The 20,722-nt window shown below is 42.4% G+C and overlaps 1 protein-coding gene across 2 annotated transcripts in view; it reads left to right on the forward strand.

The window, feature by feature from the left end:
* Nucleotides 1-8,779, forward strand: part of LOC118289240 (alpha-1,6-mannosylglycoprotein 6-beta-N-acetylglucosaminyltransferase B-like) — a 49,271-nt gene extending 40,492 nt beyond the window's left edge. For both annotated transcript variants that reach the window (XM_035616070.2, XM_047328364.1), the window contains 6 exons: nt 1,019-1,174; nt 1,330-1,476; nt 1,666-1,782; nt 4,418-4,492; nt 6,963-7,234; nt 8,044-8,779. In XM_035616070.2, coding sequence (XP_035471963.1) covers nt 1,019-1,174; nt 1,330-1,476; nt 1,666-1,782; nt 4,418-4,492; nt 6,963-7,234; nt 8,044-8,242 — 966 coding nt within the window. In that variant the 3' untranslated portion in view covers nt 8,243-8,779. The remainder of the gene's footprint in view (nt 1-1,018; nt 1,175-1,329; nt 1,477-1,665; nt 1,783-4,417; nt 4,493-6,962; nt 7,235-8,043) is intronic.
* The last annotated feature ends 11,943 nt before the right edge of the window (nt 8,780-20,722 follow it).

Consider the following 20,722-nt stretch of genomic DNA (forward strand, 5'->3'; position numbering starts at 1 on the left):
TTGGCAAAATGATGATGTTAGCGCTAACAAGAGCAGCCTCAGATCATTAGAGCCGCTTGCCTCATTCCCCTCGACAACCCTTTGCTCAGGCCAGGGTGATTCTCTCCTCCCCGACACCTCTGGACATTTCTCCTCAGCCCTTTCTAAAGTGGCAGTGGAGTGCAAAGCGATTGACCATGTGTGACTTAAAGGGGCCAACCAGCTATAGCCCTGGCCTGTCTGATCCCTCTCAAGTCACCATACCATCCGTGTTATATCGCATTCAATTATGTAATTCAACAATGGCGGAAGAACGACCCATTCCTGGCAAGAAACCATGGCCGGTGGGAGAGAAAATGTACATATAGTACATTTTTAAAAAGGATAGTGAAATAAGAATGAGAAAAAGCTAGTAAATGTGAGCAGGATGCTTCCTTAGCCTTATATATACTGTGCTGTCTGTAAAATGGAAAGAGACATTTAGCTAAAAGTAAAACTTTTCCTTCGAGCCCAACTTGATGATGCCGGGCAGGACAGGACAAGTATTTTCTGTTATATAATAAAAGCAAAAAAATGAATCTCACCACATATCAGACACCATATACAACAATATCAATATATATGTGATATGCCCATGTCAGCTGACCAATATATTGGTTAAATTAGCATTGGCTGCAGTTATTATTTTTATTCATTCATCCTCGAAGTCTGCCATTCAATAAGCAAGTTTACAAAGCAACAAAGGCCACCTAACAGATCTACAAAGATGCCAATAATCTGCTCCAATGAAAGGTCAAATAATTAATTGAGGGGAACACTCTGGAAAACCTTGGCAATATATGCAAAACACAAAGTGAGCTGCGAGAAGCTAAAACTAACTAATAGTGACATTGGTGGCCTGAAAAAAAGCAAACTCATTTGAATGCTAATGAAGACTATCCTCAAATGTCGCAGCTCGTGCCTGCAATGATAAATTAATTACTCGATGCTGCCCGTTTTTTTAAGTGCTTAGCTAGTGTTCTGCTAAATGTCTCAAAAGGGGAAGGAGAAGTTCCTGACCATTCTGCATCGCTACATGGAGATCCATGGGACGGTGTACTACGAGACACAGCGGCCGCCAGAGGTCCCTGCTTTTGTCAAGAACCATGGTCTGCTGCCGCAGCAGGAGCTGCAGCAGCTACTCAGAAAGGCCAAGGTGGGAACCTGACCGACGCTTTCATGAGCTTAGAACATGCTCGGATGTTCAGATATACAATTTCTGTTTTACATGTTTTGTAAAAGTGTTGACCTGGATATGAGCAGCTCGCTGTACGTACTCACGATCTCCTCTTCCCTTGATTTCCTGACAAGCTTTTCATTGGATTTGGCTTTCCGTATGAAGGTCCCGCCCCTCTGGAGGCCATAGCCAATGGCTGCATCTTCCTGCAGCCCAAGTTTAATCCCCCCCACAGCTCTCTCAATCACGACTTCTTCAGAGGGAAGCCCACCTCCAGGAAGGTAGATGACGCGTCCAAATCATAACCACCAGAATGATGATGCGCACTCACAGAATACAGTCACTTCATTTCTGCCTGTCAGTCCACGTGCAGTAGCTGCACATACAAACAGACAAGTACACAACATCATATGATCTTTACTTGATTTGCCGTCAGGATGTTGAATATATCCCATTGTCGCCTCCCTCAGGTGTCCTCGCAGCATCCCTATGCAGAGCAGTATATTGGCAGGCCGCACGTCATCACAGTCGACTTCAATAACACCGAAGAGTTGGACGCAGCCATTCGTGAGATCATGAGGGTCAACGTATGTTAACTTTTTATGTTAATGTTTTTCATCCAAACTCGGCACTACCCATTCAACAAAATAATATTCTAACACAGTCTCTCACGGTACACTCGACACTGCTTCATTATCGGGTAGGTGTGAGCATAATCTGCTCTTGCGCTCTTTAGATTCACACTTCACGTGGTGTGACCTACTTTTTGATGCGCTGAGCCTTTAATAGAGCTCTTAATCATCGCATCCAACATTAGAGCAAAAAAATAAGTAAATGCTTTGCTGGCACCCTCTCCGCTCACCGCACTGCTAATTGCTTGAGATATCGAGCAGCTCGGTAGGTGAACTGTACGCTCACACCTGGGTTTACGCGGCAGCTGTCCAGCGGCCGGCGCCGCAGTCAGCGAGCATTGTCTGCGGCAGATCATATTAATCGATCACGCTGCGCTCAATCTGTCACCAGAACAGCACAGAGCCACAGCCGAGGCTCTCGCCGTGCCAAGACGCATGTGTGCCTTGTGTTGTCCTGCCGATAGAAGTCAAAATGAAGCATCACTATAGCTATGGCAATGGTAAATGCTTAAAAAGTGGTTCCTTGGAGGAGGAAATACACTAATAATAATATGCAGGCTGACTGAGCAAGATTCATCTGACATGTTCAAAAATGTGCCCTAATGTAAGTAGGTGGATTCCTTTTTCCAGGATCTTAGTGTGTAACTGAACCATATGTGTTCATTTGATTCAGGCACAATGGATTAGAAGGAGGGTAGTTTTTTGTTTTTATATATTCATAGTTAAAACCAAAGCTTAATGATTTTGGGCACTAGTTCGTCTGGCTAGAACAGATTGAGAATCATGTCCTGATGGGTCATGTTCTGAAATGCTAACATACACAAATGGGTTTCTAAATGGAGAGTGATACATGTATTTTTGGGGATATTTCACTGATTTGTTTTTTAACAGGGTTGGATGAGATGATTGTTAACTGCATATCTCTATATATGAAGCCATCACATGCGGTGGGTTACCTTAGCTCAGCATAAAGAACTGAAACGGCGGTAAAATGCATACGTGTGTCTGTCCAAACAACGGTAACTTAAAATCAAACAACCACCACCTGTAATGATCAAAATGATATCTCTTTTGTTTAATCCGTATCCATAGTATCGTAAAACACTGTTGGTGGTCAAGATCTAAGTATTCTTTACTTTGTTACGAAAGCCACACAAAGATTTTTCAATATGGCCATGTGGTTTGGACATTTAAACATTAGGAATACATGGAAATTACAGGAAACAAAATGCATATGCGTGAGATATGAGTTGAATAACAATGCACAGCGCTTCCCAGATCACAAGCAGTCCTTCTCCACCTGACATGTAATCAGGATTCTGAAGGCTTGCATTCCTTCTTTGAACTAGCCATGAATCAGAATCCCTCTCTTATTTCAATCTATGATATTCTATATTTTTTACATATTTTCAAACTTTTCCTGTTTCTTTCTATGTGGCTTGTACTCACCCTTATTCCCTGTATCGTGTGTTTTTACTCGCCCGCTGGGCTTGTGTGGCTTCTTTCTGGACATGTGTGCTCCGGGCATAAACACAAGTTTTATTTAATGTCATCGTGACATGAAATATTGAATGCCACTCGCATGTTTTTGTGGCCAATTAATGCAGTCAGTCTAGGTATATACATTCATGTTAAGTAATGTTTTCCACAGCTGAATTCAAATCACCATCTATGAAGCTCTCTCTCTCTCTCTCTCTCCCTCCCTCCCTCTCTCTTACTCTCAGATTCTATTATATGAAGATGCCCGAAAGGCAAATTGCATTGCAGAATAGCTGATGAAGTGCCAGATACATTTCATTAAACTCAGATGAAATAAAGTAATAAGGGAATGCTAAAAGGAGCACAACAGTAAAAGGAACCATTTATCAGTTTAAAAGCCTTCATGCTTTAGTGGCCTGATAATAAACAATGAGATCTCACTGCCGCTACCATGGGAGACATTCAGAGGGGGATTCTGCTCCAGGGATCTTGATAGAATATTTCCTATGCTGATATATTCCATAGTTGCTGATGACATCAAAACACGTAGGTTTAAAAATGCAATACTGATCCCAAGACAAGACATCAACCTGCGCAAAGTTTTTCTACACCACCGCTGAGAGTGTTTCTTCCTGCCTCTGCTGTGATCTCACTCTTCTCACGAGGCCTTTAGTATGAAAACGCTTGAAAGAACAGAAGGTAGCTATCGACCAGCATTCTTTCTCGGTGGATTTGAATCCACTGCCATCAGAAATCGTGCGGTGAGTGACAGGTGGAAACAACAACACCAATAACTGCGCCCAAAGGACCCAGGATGCAGAAAAATCCTTGGCTTCCTGTGCTCCGTCGCTGTTGACGTATTGATGTAGTCATCACTAAAAATAATGAAATCAATTTTCAAAGCTGTCACCTGTGATGTATTAGGTCATTGATTTTAATGTGCGGCGTGTGGCATGATATAAGCTTTTCACAATTACACTAATGAATGTGTCAGCCTTGATTAACTATTAGATGCTCAGTCCCTGTAATTACAATGGCCTGGTTCCGTGGAATCTCTCTCTCTCGCTCCCTCCCACTGTTTCTTCGTCTGTGTGAACATCTGTGTTTGCAGGTGGAGCCGTTCCTGCCCTATGAGTACACCTGTGAGGGGATGCTTGAAAGAGTTCATGCCTACATTCAGAACCAGGTTGGTCTTGAAATGAATTTCTCAAAGCATTAGACATGTTGGCGTGAGGGGCGAGGCTTACCCTGCATGTGCACTGTACACACCTCAACCAGGCAACGCAAACGTCTTAACACTAAATTTCTTCATCATAAAATGATGGCACAATGATAGCAGCGTAGATTGCAACCGATATAAACAGACATATTTTGTCAAAGAGTTTAACCAGCTCTTATGCTGACACTGCGGATGACAGCCACAAATTATTCCGCTTAAATCGCTTGGGTGTTTTATACCAGGATAGTAATGTGCACGGATTGATTTTATACTGATAACAGTGAAAAGAAACATTATTTATGAACCACATTTCAAAACGTTGTTAAAAAGTGCTTTACAATGACTTTCTTTTGGCTCTGTTTTTGGTTTATACCGTCTCCTAAGGGAAATATCTGGCTCTTGAGCTGCAAAATACTCCCACTCTGTTCACCAGCTTGTCTCCTACTGTGTCCATCTGTTGTTCGGTGCTGGGCAGGTAGTGTTCAGTGGGGTTTAACAGCTTCTTCACGGAAAACAGCTGCCTGCTGCAGACAAAGAGGACACTGAGTTGTGTCAACAGTTTTTGAGCTACGTTTATTGCATGACGAACGTGGCAAATTTGCATTCAATATAATATTACCAACACTTGCTGTATTTGTAAGTCCCTCCTTAGACTTAAGAACTAAAACATTAGCACGCACTCTCTTGTCCTTAGAGCATCCAAACATCCATTCAGTTCGTCTACATTAAACTAATGAACTCAACTTCTATTCAGAGCAGGTTTCTCTTGGATTTCATGGTTTATTGTCCACAAACTTTACACCTCTGCTGCAGCACATGGGTCAGCTATTATTAAAACCTTTGCAGCCCCGAGTGTAATAGATTAGCACAGTGACTATATTTTCGAAAGGATTCTCCGCAAAGGACAGAGATGAAAGAGACAAGTAATGCTCATTAGCATTACACACACATACACACATTATGTATATTTTCAGAGGGTGAGAGGATCCACCATATTGTGATGGTTGTTATATTGTCTGGCAGTGGCTGGTTAAAGAAATGTGTTAGCCTCTGCTCTGCTGACACAGTCTCTCCCCTGCTGTCAGAAACACACACACACACACACACACACACACACACACACACACACACACACACACACACACACACACACACACACAGAGTGTGCCGCGACTGACTGTGACTGTGACTGACCGCCTGGCGTGTACAAGGTCAGACTCCTAATCAGACTCTCCTGCCTTTATTTCCTTCCACTTTTCCTTAACCTTTTCTCTCTCTCTTTTCCAATTTTGTTTCTAACTTCGCAAGTCGCTCACAGTGGCTCACCCTCATTTTTCTACTTTCCGACTGGATCAACTTAACTAAAAAACCAAGCCTATGACCCAGTGGGAGTCTTAAACCCTCTCCTGTTGTGTTCCGGTCAAATTTGACCAATTTACAAGTTGACTTTAAAGTTTAATATGTCGGTTTGTTCACTGATTATCATGAGGTTCCTTGACTTTTATTATCATGAGGTGATGAGGCCATGGCTCACAATTCATTCTATGGCAGCACAACGACCAAACAACATACTGTCCTTTATCTCGAAAACAAGTTTTATGAGCTCAGGTCAATAAGGCCTACAGGCCATAAAAAACAGACACAAGTTCAAAACTTGTAATGTTCACAAGGAATTAAATCAGTGGAAAGATCTAACGCAATTGTGCTGATTATTGATTCATAATCAGCTATAATGGGGGTTTCATTTTTGACCGAGAATACAATCTTAATTAACCTAAAACAAACACAATAGGAGCATTCAAGACCAAACCCTCACAGAAAAATCCAATACATTCACAAAAAATGTATTGTTGGGTGGATTGAAAAAATAATTCAATTACAAATAGTTGCATCTCCACACATCCCTGCTGTTCATATCTTATTTTCTTGAGCTGTGCGCATGTGTGTGTATGTGAGGAGTGTGTGTGAGGAGTGGAGGTGCAGCAGCGATGGAGAGATTGGATGCCTGGTTATTGCCTGTGGGCACTAGGAGCCTGTTTAATAGACGGGTCTGGAGGCCAGAGGGACATGTCAGAGAAATGTTATTACCTGGGTCTTATGAATAGCCCCAGCCGGAGGGGGAATCTAATCTGGGCTTTTACCAGAGCCTTATTTGGCCTCCAAACATCATTTATTATCGGGTGGCATAACTGCATTCATATCATTTTCCAGGGAGATTGGCGAGGGGACTTGTCAGTTCTAATAAGAACCTTTTGTACCATGACAGCTCCTTCATTATTTTCTGTATGAGCTGTCCAGAAATTGTGCTCGTGGCTAAGATGAATGTATACTTTGTCACTGCTCTGTAAGAGTATAGTGTTTATTTTACCTCAGTGTGCAGGTCAAAGTGTTTGCAAAATGACTCTGAAATGGGTCGTTTTTACCTGTGCGCCCGCAGGACTTCTGTTCTCCTGAAGCTCCGTTTCCTCCAGTGAACTCATCCAGGACCTGGCCCGGCAGCCCTCCAAGCCCTTTCATCCTCCTACCCAACTCCAGCTTCCTTTCCTGGGCCTCCAACTCCAGCTCCCACACGTCCTGGCCTCCCCTCAGTGCACTGCGGCTTTTGGCTTCGCCGGAGGGCCAATCGTGTGTGAAGGCGTGCCGGAGCGCAGGACTAATCTGCGAACCCGCCTTGTATCATTTCATCAACATTAAGGAGGCCTTCAGCGCGTAAGACGTTTCCTCATTTGGATAATTTGCTAAATGACTGTGCACATTAGTTTGGCCCGGAATATTATTTATATAATTTGCTCCCACTGACATAACGGCAACAACTAAAAGAATAATAGTCATGTTTAGTTTTCATTTCTTCATGTAACAGAATTAGAACCTAGTGTGTCAGTGTGGGAAGAAAAAGAACAGAATAGTGTAGATAAAACATGTTTTTTTTTAATAACTCTGATGCCTTAATGATATTAAATAACGTCTTTGTACATTTGGACCATGCAGATATTGTTTTATCATTATATTACCATGTCTCATATTGAATATTTGAATGTGAGTTAAAACGTCAACTCTATACCTGTGAATGTGATGTGCATTGGTCTGTTATCTTGCCAATCTTGCACTGTTTACACTACTGATTATTTTGTCCTGTTAACATCCTTATTATTAACATCCTGCCAGGACAGTCTTAAAAATGAGCCCCTGCAAATTATAAATTGAACTAACTGTCCCTCCTCGCGGTGTCACATTGTGCAATTCTAGTTTCAAAATGATGCAGCTGCACAAAGTACAGGAGAAAACACTGGCTCGCCCTTTCCCTGTAATATTTCCCTTCTCCCTTGAGGTCCTGGAGGCAACACTGTACCATTAATACTAAATATATTAGTGGAACAATCACGTGCAAACTCTGGGACTTCAGCTAACATTAATATTAAACACAGTGTGTTGTAGAATCACAATTAACACCCTTTAGATTTGAAAAAAATATATGTATTTCATTGTGAACTGTGTCCTTTTCTTCTGTCTGTGTCCAGGCTGGATTTCCAGTGTGAGGGACTGGAGTCAGAGATGAACCACCTCTTCCCCGCCTTCTCGGCAGAGCATGCTGAATGTGGGCTGCAGCAGGACCCGCTGCTGTTCAGCTGCGCCGGCTCCAGCACCAAATTCCAGCGCCTGTGTCCCTGCAGGGACTATCGCATCGGCCAGGTGGCACTGTGCAGGGACTGCCTATGACCAGAGCGGCTTTTCTGATTGTTGGCGAGAGCCAGGCTGTCGCAGGAAAAAGGCCTTTGACCCCGACAGTCTGTGGTCAAAAAGCTGCAATTCATAAACGATGACTCTACTTTCTTACCTCGGAGTAGCTGCCAAAGTAGGTGAAGTGGTCAAATCGTCTCAGGGAAATGCATGATTGTACTTTGAGTCTGGTGAGTTGGAAGCCCGAGTTTCGAGGTTTACATGGCAGCACCAGGACCGCGGTCGGTCCAAAGGTCACGAGGAAATGTGTCACATGATGGATCAGTTAGATTAGTAAAGAAATCGTGTGCAATCAAAAGGAAATCTTTGATAATAAAAAAAAATGTTGCTAATGCTTGAATTCCACAAGTGTGTTTGCTCAGTGTTGTGTGAAAACCTACAGTATCATAGTGGAGTTTGGATATTTGTACAAGATGCATCCAAAGCCATTTGCACCGTGCTGAGATGTACTATTTTACATGTCCTGTCACGAAAAAATTTGTACATAGGTGTTGTTTAATAAAATAGAGGGGGAAATATGTGTTGTCATGATTTATAGTATATATGGGGGGAAATTGTTATAATTAATCACATTTTTGAAAAAAGTAGGACTCCAAGTGTAAGACATCATCAATCTTTTGTGGTCAATTTCTCAAAGCCAAGCGTTGGGGAAATATCCTAATTATTTTCTTTAGTCTGATTTATATGCAAATAATGCTGGCTCAGGCTCATTAGTTTATGAAGCAGTCTGTGGATACAAGACGACAATATTGTTTGTCTTGATTATTGCATGTTTCAATACACAAACCATTTTCTTTTAATTACAGAGACAGACATCAACCTTCTACACGGAGATGAGCTGCACAGTGACTAATGTGTGGTCGCAGCAGATAACACAGCTTTCTGCACTTGATCAATTATTCTTTGTGTATTCCTCATGGATCCAGTGACGTGTTATTATTGGCAGGATGGTCCGTTCACATTGTCCTCAACTTAAATAACCCGGCAAACCTTTGTCCGTCGTTGACATTGTGACCCGAGCCAGAGATGTTCCTCACGGTATGCTATAACTGCAACTCTTTTTTTAAAAGACATTTCATCCATTTTTTTGAATATGAAAAACATGAATGTCTTGATGATTACTTTTCAAAAACCAAACAAAATAGGTGATGAGTACATATGGATGATAGATTTGTTATGTGGATAACTGGGAGCACTATGATTTATGTCCTGTATTTAGAATTCATAAGAGTTATATATTATTACATGTAATTATTGGTTTAAAACCACATTGTATGTTTTTTTATTGTATTCATCAACAACTTGTCCTCCTCCCATGATTGGAGACTGCTGGATCAAAAAATGATGGTAGTAGTTAGAAATTATAGTAATAACGATTGAAATAATATAGAATCTGCTATTCATTACAGCTAATGTATGAACATTATAAACAGTTTGTCATGTTCCTATACTGAAGCCCACTGGTTATGAATGTTTTATTTGTGATTTTTAGTAAAGTAAAGTGTTACAGGCTATTTATTCCAACAGAATCAAATCAAAAACAATACTCAAATCATCCGTTTGCCAGTGATATCACTTAGTAAAACCAACATGATCACATCTACTCTCCACAATTAACTTTGTGTCAGTCATAACAATGACTTATCATTCAATTTGTGTTGCATATCCAGTCAACTTTAGGCTCAAATTAAAAAAGACAAAAAGAAAAACAAAGTTTCTGCAGACTAATCTTTGTTGATTTGAAATCACCTGTACGGACGGACATTGTAATACGCAAGGGGTGCTGCAATGTCACAAAAGTCATTATCATGTGAGCTGCTGCTCCGCTGGAGCTGAAAGGCTTCGCTGAGATAAGAGGATTTTAATGAGACATCCTCAAACGACAGTTTGAATTTGCTGGGTTTCCATTTAATGATAGAACTAGCGTCTCTTTTCTCTGACTGATAGTAGGGACCATTTCACAATATGCCTATTTCTCTTTTCCACTTCATAATCTCTGAACTAATATTGAACTTTCTCTTCACGGTGAAAAGCGAAAGGGAAAAGAGAAAATGTGTGGTAGCAAAGACTTTTGTCTGGGCCTTTGTGGTGAAAATTCAGGTCTTGAACAAAAGCCTCTCAGAAAACAATAATAAATATGCTGGCATTTGAGCATATCTCCATTCAGCCATACAGAGGAAACAAAGCTCACCCCTGTTTCTGTTTTTTTCTTCATTTAAAAGTTTCACTCATTTTTCTGGCAAGAAAACAAATAGGATCTGCAGAAATCCCACAATGGTGTCCTGCTCAACACCCTGCATGTCTTGGACCTCAGTCGGATTCTCCACACCCTGCTGCGGATCAGTCTGGGAGTGCGTGTGCTGTAGAAAGACTGTCTGCGAGCTCAGTCAGCGCTACCTTTTTCAGGTGTGGTGGAAGATAACACAAACTTTCACTTTCACAGTGCAGACTGTGTGCACGCACATGCCACATGCGTCCCTTGCCTTGAGCAAGACAGCGATCTTGATGGTTTATGGGGGAAATGTGCCAGAGTGTATCAAGCTGGTGAAAGTCTTTTTGATTTTTATTGAATTATTCACGGGACGAGTGCTCTCTGCAACCGTTCATTTGATATTTACAGCAGGTTTATGCCGGCGCTGTAAGTGCTGTTACATTACATTTAATTATACATGACATCTGAGACACTCCAGCTGTACTAACTTAATCTGTGGAATGCCTTAAATGCTCCGTGTGAGTGTTAGAATACAAACCTGTGTCTGTCAATTTCTATAATTTTTTAAAAATTTGACTTGTCTGCTTGTCTGAGTGTGTTATGTTTCATACCCAGTCAGACTTTGTTGTTGGTGTTGGTCCAAGAAGCCCCAATTTGTGAAAGAAAAGAAACATCTTATATATATATATATTGTGTGTGTGTGTGTGTGTGTGTGTGTGTGTGTGTGTGTGTGTGTGTGTGTGTGTGTGTGTGTGTGTGTGTGTGTGTGTGTGTGTGTGTGTGTGTGTGTGTGTGTGTGTGTGTGTGTGTGTGTGTGTGTGTGTGTGTGTGTGTGTGTGTGTGCGTGCGTGCGTGCGTGCGTGCGTGCGTGCGTGCGTGCGTGCGTGCGTGCGTGCGTGCGTGCGTGCGTGCTGGTTGAGAAGCAGCTGATGCAACTCTCACAGCAGTGCGAAAGTGTGTTTTCCTCACTGGTGAGTTTGACAGCGACCATGACACAGTGTGATTCATGGCATGGCACAGCAAGTTTTCCAAAGAGAGAGGTCACACGGACCAGGATTAATGGCTTCTCTTCCACACACAGCAGGCACCTTCACCTCCGGCCTCGCCCTCTCCTCCTCACCAATGTTCTCTCCACGCACCTAAATTCTCTTCAACTCCTCTACCTTTATCTCTCTTTTTTCCTCCGAGCAATTTCTGCACATTATTGCTTCGCTGCCGTTTTATAACTCTGTCCTCACCTTATCGCTTGTGTGAGAGGTTGAGAAGTTGTCTCACCTTTGATTGACTGAATGTTGGGTCCATGACCCACCCATCACATTATGATGGTCCTCCCCTTGCTTACATCGCTTGTACTGTTGGTGAAAGAGTGGAGACTAGCTGCCTTCTATCCACGCTTCCTCCCACAACGATAAATGCATCACACATAATGACTCTGTGCCCTGCTCCTTGTATGTATATACAGTATATACTCTATGTAGATGGCTTTCTCCATAATAATAGGATGGAGAAACAGACACTCTCATAGGCTTAAGGCTATGAAATGGAGTTGGCCTGCTCTGAGTGACATTTTAACACATACTATATATATATATATATATATATATATACACACACACACACACACACACACACACACTGTGGTGCAGCAGCTTATTGATGTGTTGCCATGACAGCAATTTTGCAAATACATGTAGATGCTTCATAATATATAATGACAGTTACAGCAGTATATAGCAGTTAGCAGGTGTGCAGTTATATAAAAATATTTGTAGGCTCATGAATGATCAATCAACAATCCTATAGCTCTGATTGTTCATAGCTTCGTTTATTGTCAACAGTACCGTGGGTTCAACAGTTGGCTTTTTTTCTTCTTCATACCATTCAGTCTTGCACGTAACAGTCTTCGTCCATGCACGCGTTCAAAGTTCAAAATGATCCTGAACGACACCGGTTCGAACCAGTTCCCTGTTGGTGCAAAAGAGCTATTTGAGGACTTTTTTGAATATCCCTACCTTTTGATTTACTCGTGAAACTTTCTGTTTGGTATCTCGTAACTTTCTCGTATATGAATTTTCATTTCATTTCTTGGACTTTGGATTTGTATATTTTGATTTTTTACTTGTTTCCTTGATTGGTTCATCCATTCAGTTCCACCATGCTTTGTTCCATGATGTTCCCTTGGTTGGTTCTTTGGTCCCCATATTTGAGTTTTTGCTACCAAAGTAGGATCCCTTACATTTATATTTGCCTGTCTGTCTGCCTCCATAAAAGACTCTTACCTTGTCTTTTTTTTATTTTACTCACCTTTAGTCTGTGACCTGCAATCAACAGTTACTAATACTTGGACACCAGACCAATCAGAGAGCTTACGGTTAGTCGCTCTCCCATTCAGACATGATTTTCGAATCTGTCTTGAGACCGGTCAGCCAGTCATAACCTTTTATTTGAAATGGGGAGGGTTTCATACAGTGAAATGAACGAAAGAACAAGCAACTTTTCTGACAGCATTTTTGGAAAAGACATATGCGTTTGCCATATTACCAACAAGGTTTTGTAAAAGCATCATTTTGCCAACTGGTCCTGCTGGTTGCATCACATTTCACATGCTTTGTTGCTCTGATTGGTTTCAAGTCTCCCCAATTTTGTCCAGAGGCATTTTGGTCCATGTTAATTGGTAACGGTCGTTGGAACTTGAAAATGAATGGAGGGTTTCCAGAAAAAACGTTTGCAAGAGTGAATCTTTCTGGCAATGTCAACCTAACCAATACTTCCACTGCACTTTAACGAAGTGAATAAGTTGAGTGGAAACTTTGCTTGAGGTCTGTGTGCCTGTTTTTTGTTGTTTTTTTGCAGGATCTGATGTGTATGGAGCACCTGAGGTAACAGATTGCTCACTGCTTTAAGAGAGCTCTGCTGGTGAATGATAAGGCTCCCCTGTCTACCAGAGGAAAAGTCAAATGAACCAGAGGCAGTGCAGGTAGGTGTGAGGAGGCAGCGTATAAGAGCAAATATCTGGTTGCACAAAAAGTCTGGTTGCCTTATTTTAATTTTTTCAGTCTTAGACAGAAAAAGAATTGCACATACTTCCACATTTGAATACAATACTAGGATTGGAATTATATGTTGCTCTTTATTTCAGTTAAGAAAAGACTGCTTTCTGTTTTTTTAAACGAAACCTTGAACACCTCATCTAACCATGTTATGAAATAAATATTCAGAATATTGTATGAGCAAAATATTGTGCTCCAATTAAATGTGTACCGGATTTGCCTATCAACCATGGTGACAGTCTATTCAGTACTAAATGATATGTGCAAATTTTTCTCTTTGTCATTATTACTGATTGGTTGTTCTGTTTTGAAGTGTTATTTGTGTTCGACATGGCAGCCACGCTGTTTACGATAAATCTCTCAATTGTCTCCATTGCAGATTCTTAACCTGACTAATAATCAAGATACCTGCTTGCGACAAAGCTGCCGCTCTTTAGCTGCTATGTGTTCTATGGAACCTTCAAAACTGCATTTACTTAGATTAATCGTCTCACCTAATCCTTGGCAAAATGTTAATTAAATGAATGAGCAAATTTTCCCAAACACTGAACTATTTGAACCAGTTGCAAGGTTTGACTGGAAGGCAGAGAAGAGTATTGAACCTGTTTCGCGTCAATACATTCTGTTCCACTTGAGTTCAACATTTTTCATAGTTATGAGTCCTGGGAAATAGTTTTTGATATGTGTTCATGTTCATGTTCGCTACAGTTCCAGCCTCCTGCTGACAAGAGTCATATCCTCCGGGCAGTGCCTCTTTATAACTTCACGTTAGGCCTGCCTGTGTGAATTTCTTCGGTGTCGGGTGTCCTGGGTGGCAGTGTAGAGCATAATGAGAAGTCAAGAGGCTCATCCTCAGTCAGTCTCGGTCACTGAGTCATGCTAATCCATGGCTCACGGTGCCAGCTGGCTGCCGCAGCGACAGACGTCCGGGCTGCATCTGTCACCGCTGTCAGGCCACGCGGTTACAGGATCTATAGGCTGGCGCTTACTCTGGACACACAGGGGCCGATCCCCCAAACGTTTGTGTTTAATAAATGGCAGCTCTTTGACTGAGGAGAGGGGCCGACTGTCAGCAGCGTCTGATAGGTAAAACCGGGAGGCTCGCTGAGTGTCAGTCCTGGCGACATCGTATTCTGCCCGAGTGAAGGGAGGGGGATGAGAGCGAGTGATCCTCATCCCTTATGAACAGACCATCTGCCCCGCTGATCTTGTTGTCTGAGTGGACTGTCAAGCGGGAATAGAAGTGATCGAGAAGGTGTGAGAGGAATTGGACGTTGGGAGAGAGAAGTGGGAAAAGACTGACCATCCGGCAGAGAAGATGAATCGGGGACAGGAGAGAAGATGAGTGATTGGAAAAGTAGGGACACGGGAATCAGGGCTGAAGGAATAGAGGCCGGAGGCTGGCTTTAGAAGAGTCTGAAGAGGTTGAAGTGGGGGAGAGATGATGGAAAAGGGGTTAAAAGCAGAATGTGAATGATTTTTATTAGGGATTCTGAAGGCAACTTAAAAGTGATCGTCTACACCAATACCATACCAAAGATATGTGGTAAAAGGCCAGCAATTTCAAATGGGAATCATAGAAAAACATGGGGTTTTTTTGGATCCGTGTTGTCAGGACCTTGATGTATAAGTTTTTGGAGGGATCAAAGCTATCATGCAGTTTTACAGCGAGTATGCTGCATGTTCTTATGAGTTATTTAGCGAACTATGGATTGACACAGGAGGTGAGGGGGGGCTGCGGAAGGAGGGGAAGATAGAGACCGAATGTTGCTGTGTCGGGTCTGAATGCTCTTGGTCATCAAACTGCAGAGGGAGATGGAGTTTATAAATTGCTGTACTTGCATTATAAATGTTGTAGTTTGTCCCTGAAGCTGGAAAAAGCAAGGGGATAGTCCCTGAACGCTCATACTTTTAACATTGGTCAAAAAAAAAAAAGGGCATCAATGAGAAGGTTGACATCCATTTAAAGGCCTTTGTGCGTATATGGATGACTACTTGGATTTCATTGGATTTCATTTCCAGGAAAGTGCTCCAATAAGAGCGATAGTCATATACTCAAGAGTCTGGGCCGTGGATTCTTTTTCCTTTTATCTTTGAGAAAAACAAAAACACAATAGCAAAAGCGTGAGGAATGGATTAAATGGTATCACTACAATCATCTTTGCCCGGCTTCATTTTGTGCGAATGGCCCATTGCCAAAACTCACGTCCTGTGTGGTACATCATCACAGATATTTACCCATGATTAAAGACGCTCCTTCTCCCTGAAACACTTCAGATGAGCACGTCGGCTCACGCTCTGCAGGCAAAAGTTGATGCTTGATAAAAGATTTAACGCGTCTAATCAATTCCCTTGATTACTTGGTTGTTGCTGTGCTTCATCTATGACTCAGTCCAGGGTTGTATAACGCATGTGTTGTTTGTGGTCCCCTCACGAGAAACTTGAGCTGACCTCTGGAGCCACGTTCTTCGATGTCTTCAAATGAGACATCAGCAGAATTAGAGGATAGTCGCAGACGGCTTTCTGTCATTACCAATTATTTATTTTAAATGATAAATAATTGTCTTGCTGGTTAACTCAGAGTTGACATACGTGGTATTTCAACTATTTTGACAAATCCAATTAAAGATGCTGCAGGAGAAGCGAGTCGTTTCATACAGGTTGACAGTGTAATTACAGAAAATTGTTCCCTGAGCTGTTGGATCTTCTTAATGGCCTGATAATTACTCTTCATGGGATACAAAATGACACTAAAATGAAGTATGTGTGTGTGTGTGTGTGTGTGTGTGTGTGTGTGTGTGTGTGTGTGTGTGTGTGTGTGTGTGTGAGTATGAGGGAGACTGTGCGTGTTCGATAACAGGCAGTGTTACCAGTGCCTGGGTTTTGAAATGACATCAGGGTGAAAAAAAATAACTTTGGCATATTACTGTCACATCTCACCGCAACAATCTCCTGCTTCATCGAGCTGGTTAAGGCTTCCGCCTGCACTGGTGGACACAGCTGCTGCCGGGCTTGTCACAGACAATATGTAAAAAGAGAGAGTTGCGACACGATTTGATCTCACCTCGACATGGGTCATATGGTCTTCCTAGTTCCGGTTGTTCCAAACAAGCCCACGCTGTCAATCTGTTCGGATGGATACAAGCAGACAGCGGCATTTCGGTAATTGGCAAAAGCCAGTGACTCAAAGTCACACGTGACAACTCAAGTCAGCTAACTGGATTCAGAATCTAGCTGGTAGCAATAAACCTTTTGTAAAACTCAGCCCTGGCTCTGTAAATTGAAAACCCCCCCAAAAAATGGTGCGGACCGCACCACACAACAATGAGAGTGCAGTTTGCAACTCTTTTGTTTTGGCCAAGTGGTTAGTGCATTGGACTACCAATGCCCGAAGTCGTGGGATCGTGGCCCAGCCAGAGCAGTAAAATCACAACAACAACAAAGGGAGAAACAAGCTCTCTCCAAAATCACTTACTGCCCCTTTAACAGGTCACATCATCAACTTAGTGGACAACTTATAGGACTCAGTGCTGGAGCCATGTGTGTTTGGAGCTAACCGTCGCTTCACGACCACATGACTCCCAGAAGAGGTTCTATTGGAGTGCCGCCACAACTCCTCCTCTTTATGGCATTGGTAAGAGCTTTCTGATCACGTCACTACTATCATGCGACACCACGTCACCTCTGGCAATAGGGTTAGTCCTTGTAGATGACTTCACAGGAGAACAAAAACCTCTGAACTCCTGCACAGTTTCTGTTTTTTTAATTTTTAATATTTCTAACGTCACATCTGACCAAGGAGGCTGTGAAACGTATCGAGGAAGTCAGCAGTCAAAGGCAGTACATCACACTGAATGCTCTCTTACACACTGCACAGAATAAGAAGAATAAATGATAATACAGCATATGCAGTGGCATGAACATGAAGGCATGAAGTTAAATATGAACCATTCCTTTCAACAATTTTAGATTTGAAAAAAGCAAAGGAGCATCATGCAAGAGTTTGGCCACCCCAAGACATTTGAGCTCTCAGATAACTTTCACTATATGATCTTAATTATCTGCTTGAGGCAATGGATTATTCTCAATCATCATCATAAAAGGCCAGCTGATAGAAAAACCAAAGCTCTAGAAATAATTTTACTACTACAAAACTTGTTCCATCCATCGGCCTCCATCGGCTCCTTAAAGCAGCTGCCTACCACTCTGAAGGTGAAGGCTGTGAGGAGATACTGTGGCAAAGTGCTTTCAGGGAGAGTTTCCTCAGTTCATAATGTAATAAAGAAATGGAGCGTAGCTTAAGTTCAGTCAGGAAGGCTGTCTTCTTGCCTTCCAAGTTACACGCACAGTTCCCGCTATCTCTAAGCGCCACCAGCTCATTGTCTTTGCCCAACCAGGAGCCCTTCACAAGCAGCTTCAACATCGAGCTCCATCCCTCGTCACCACCACCAGTGTCTCTAGGCTCCAGGGGAAATCTCCTTCATATCCGAAGCACCTACTTCACATAGGACAGCCTCCATGGTGTTCTGCTGGGGTCTAAGCACCAAAGTATATGCCTCTTATTCACAATAAATCTAATTTCAATCTAATTTCCTTTGTTCTACTTTGGGCTCTACAGTCTAAAGTCCCTCCTGACTGAAATGTCAAGAACCTACAGGATCACGTTGAGGTTTGGAAGACCGAGAAACTGCTCAGAGAAATTCAAATCGGAACCCCTGTTTGAATGCGAAAGACTTTCAGGAAGATTTAGCACTCTCTTGTGATAGTGCATAGCTCTACCATGCTGCACAAATAGCAGTCATCAGAAAGCATTTCTTGCATCATCATTTTACTCTAAATGAGACCATCATTTACAAAACAAGCATCTTGCTGTATTGTAAAAACCAGAGATTTGATACCACCAGAGTCATTTTCTCATGCTTAAAAATGCCCCAAAAATATCTTTAAAAATAAAAACAACAGGTTAACATCGTATTTCTCAATGTACCAAGTAGATAATCTCCGTTAGCCGCACAGAAGAAGAAAACAGCCTCTCCTCTGGGATGCAGCAACAGAGCCGCGACAAGATGACTGATATGCTGACGGCGATTACTTCTTTAAATCTCCTGAACGGGCTCTCTTCTTTCCACACAGCTGCCGGGTCTCTGTCCACTCCAATGTCCTCCTCCAGCTGAATATGAAAGGGAGCGGAGAGCATACACACGTTGAGTGATTCTGAGCAGATTGGGGGAAGCGTCATTTGTCTCCAGATCTAGACCGTCGCAATCCATCTTGATATCAGAGGACAGGCGCATTATAGATTCACTAATGAGCAAATTCTGAGATGGTCATGGTTACACCTGGAACAGAATGGACAGCAGATGTCAACCCTGTTGACCCTGGATGTTTTTGAAGGCCTTTACCGTCTGCACACCACGTCTATTATTAAAGCCACACAACATATCAGCAGGGCTGCACGGCGGTGTAGTGGTTAGCACTTCCGCCTCACAGCAAGAAGGTTCTGGGTTCCCGGTTCAAACCAACCAGGGCCTTTCTGTGTGGAGTTTGCATGTTCTCCCCGTGTACGCGCGGGTTCTCTCCGGGTTCTCCGGCTTCCTCCCACAGTCCAAAGACATGCAGAATGGGGCTAGGTTAATTGGATACTGTAAATTGACCGTAGGTGTGAATGTGAGAGTGAACAGTTGTTTGTCTCTGTATGTGGCTCTGTGATAGGCTGGCGACCTGTCCAGGGCGTACCCCGCCTCTCGCCCAATGTTAGATGGGATTGGCTCCAGCCCCCCGTGACCCTTAAATGGATAAAGCGGTAGAGGATGGATGGATGGAACATATCAGCATTGATCTATTAGACATTTTTGAATTGTGGGATACTACCTTTATGTGGACAAACTATGGCACATTATCTAGTCACAAAAACGTAACAGGTTTTGTAGTGACGTGTGCCTCCTGAGCTAATTCGCCGGTTTAGTTGAAGAAGCAAAAACATGGCTCCTCTTGTCTCAATTCCTTGTTTCTTCTCCTCCATATCCTGTTAAACTCATTGCCGGACTGTGTTGCTCTCAGGTGTAATTATTTTAGCTCCTAAGCCATAACATGATTTCTTCCAAGAACAAATTTTTGAGAGGCATGGGGTTTCAAAATAAAATCACACCTCATGTCCCTCTGTTTTAAATTCCATCCTTTGGTGTGCACCAGAGGCTGTCACCATTCGATGTGGGCTTCTACAGAGGGATGGATGGGATGTGTTTCACAATAGCCTCTGTACGTGTGCTGTGGTGCCGCGGTGATTCCACACTGTGACCACGCTGATGTGTGGACAGCTGGATGTCTAACGCTGTGCTGAAAAAAACTCAAACTTCTAGGTGTCAACAAGAGGCAGCAGTCGCACTGCATTCTGCAAGATGGGTATACAGCCCCTGACAGGATACGTCACCACAGCACCTTTGATATTTCTGATGAATGTCAAGGCTAAAAATAACTCAAACAACCCCTTCTTTGTACAGATTTGTTATCTCAATTAAGACTACGTGGCCCTCTTCCTGTTGCTCATCCCAGTCATGTCTTCAGTAAATATCTTTTTATTTAGACCTGACATGACTCTACAGCATACGCACTCTTAATTGCCACAAAACAATTATTTTGTTTTTCAGTCGAGCAGACCTCTTGTTCATGGTTTTTTCTGTGCTTGCTCTGTTTTGCTCACCAGCACAATTTAAGATTAGATTCCAAATGTAATGAGTAAAAGGCACAGTGTTAATACACAGGGTTAGTATGTGGAGGTGGAGGAGACAAGGGGAGAGGATTCATTTCACTATTAAAAAAATGTTTACAAAATTAATTGAAAGATATCTCAGACAGGCAGATTCTGTTCATGCATTCGCAGGTCCATGTGTTATCTGCTGCTGTACTCACACTTGCTATGCTGCTTTATTGCTATATTGATGAAGAACTTCTCATAATGTTGGTGATAAAGAAAACTTACACTTATTTCTGAGTTGTCTTGCAAATGTGTGTCAGCTTGTGCAGGCAGACAGGCCAGATATTCCCTCCAGGTTCAACTCTGCAGTTAAAAATCATATAGGTCGCAGAAGTGCAGCCAATTAAAAAAAAGAAGCTTCTCTTTATTTTGACCTTCACTCTTTTAAAAGGCTTTTCCTTACATCAGCTGCGACCCAAAAGTCTGCACCGTAACTATAAGCA

This window comes from Scophthalmus maximus, chromosome 17 (genome assembly GCF_022379125.1).
Source record: "Scophthalmus maximus strain ysfricsl-2021 chromosome 17, ASM2237912v1, whole genome shotgun sequence".
Classification (NCBI taxonomy): Eukaryota; Metazoa; Chordata; class Actinopteri; order Pleuronectiformes; family Scophthalmidae; genus Scophthalmus; species Scophthalmus maximus.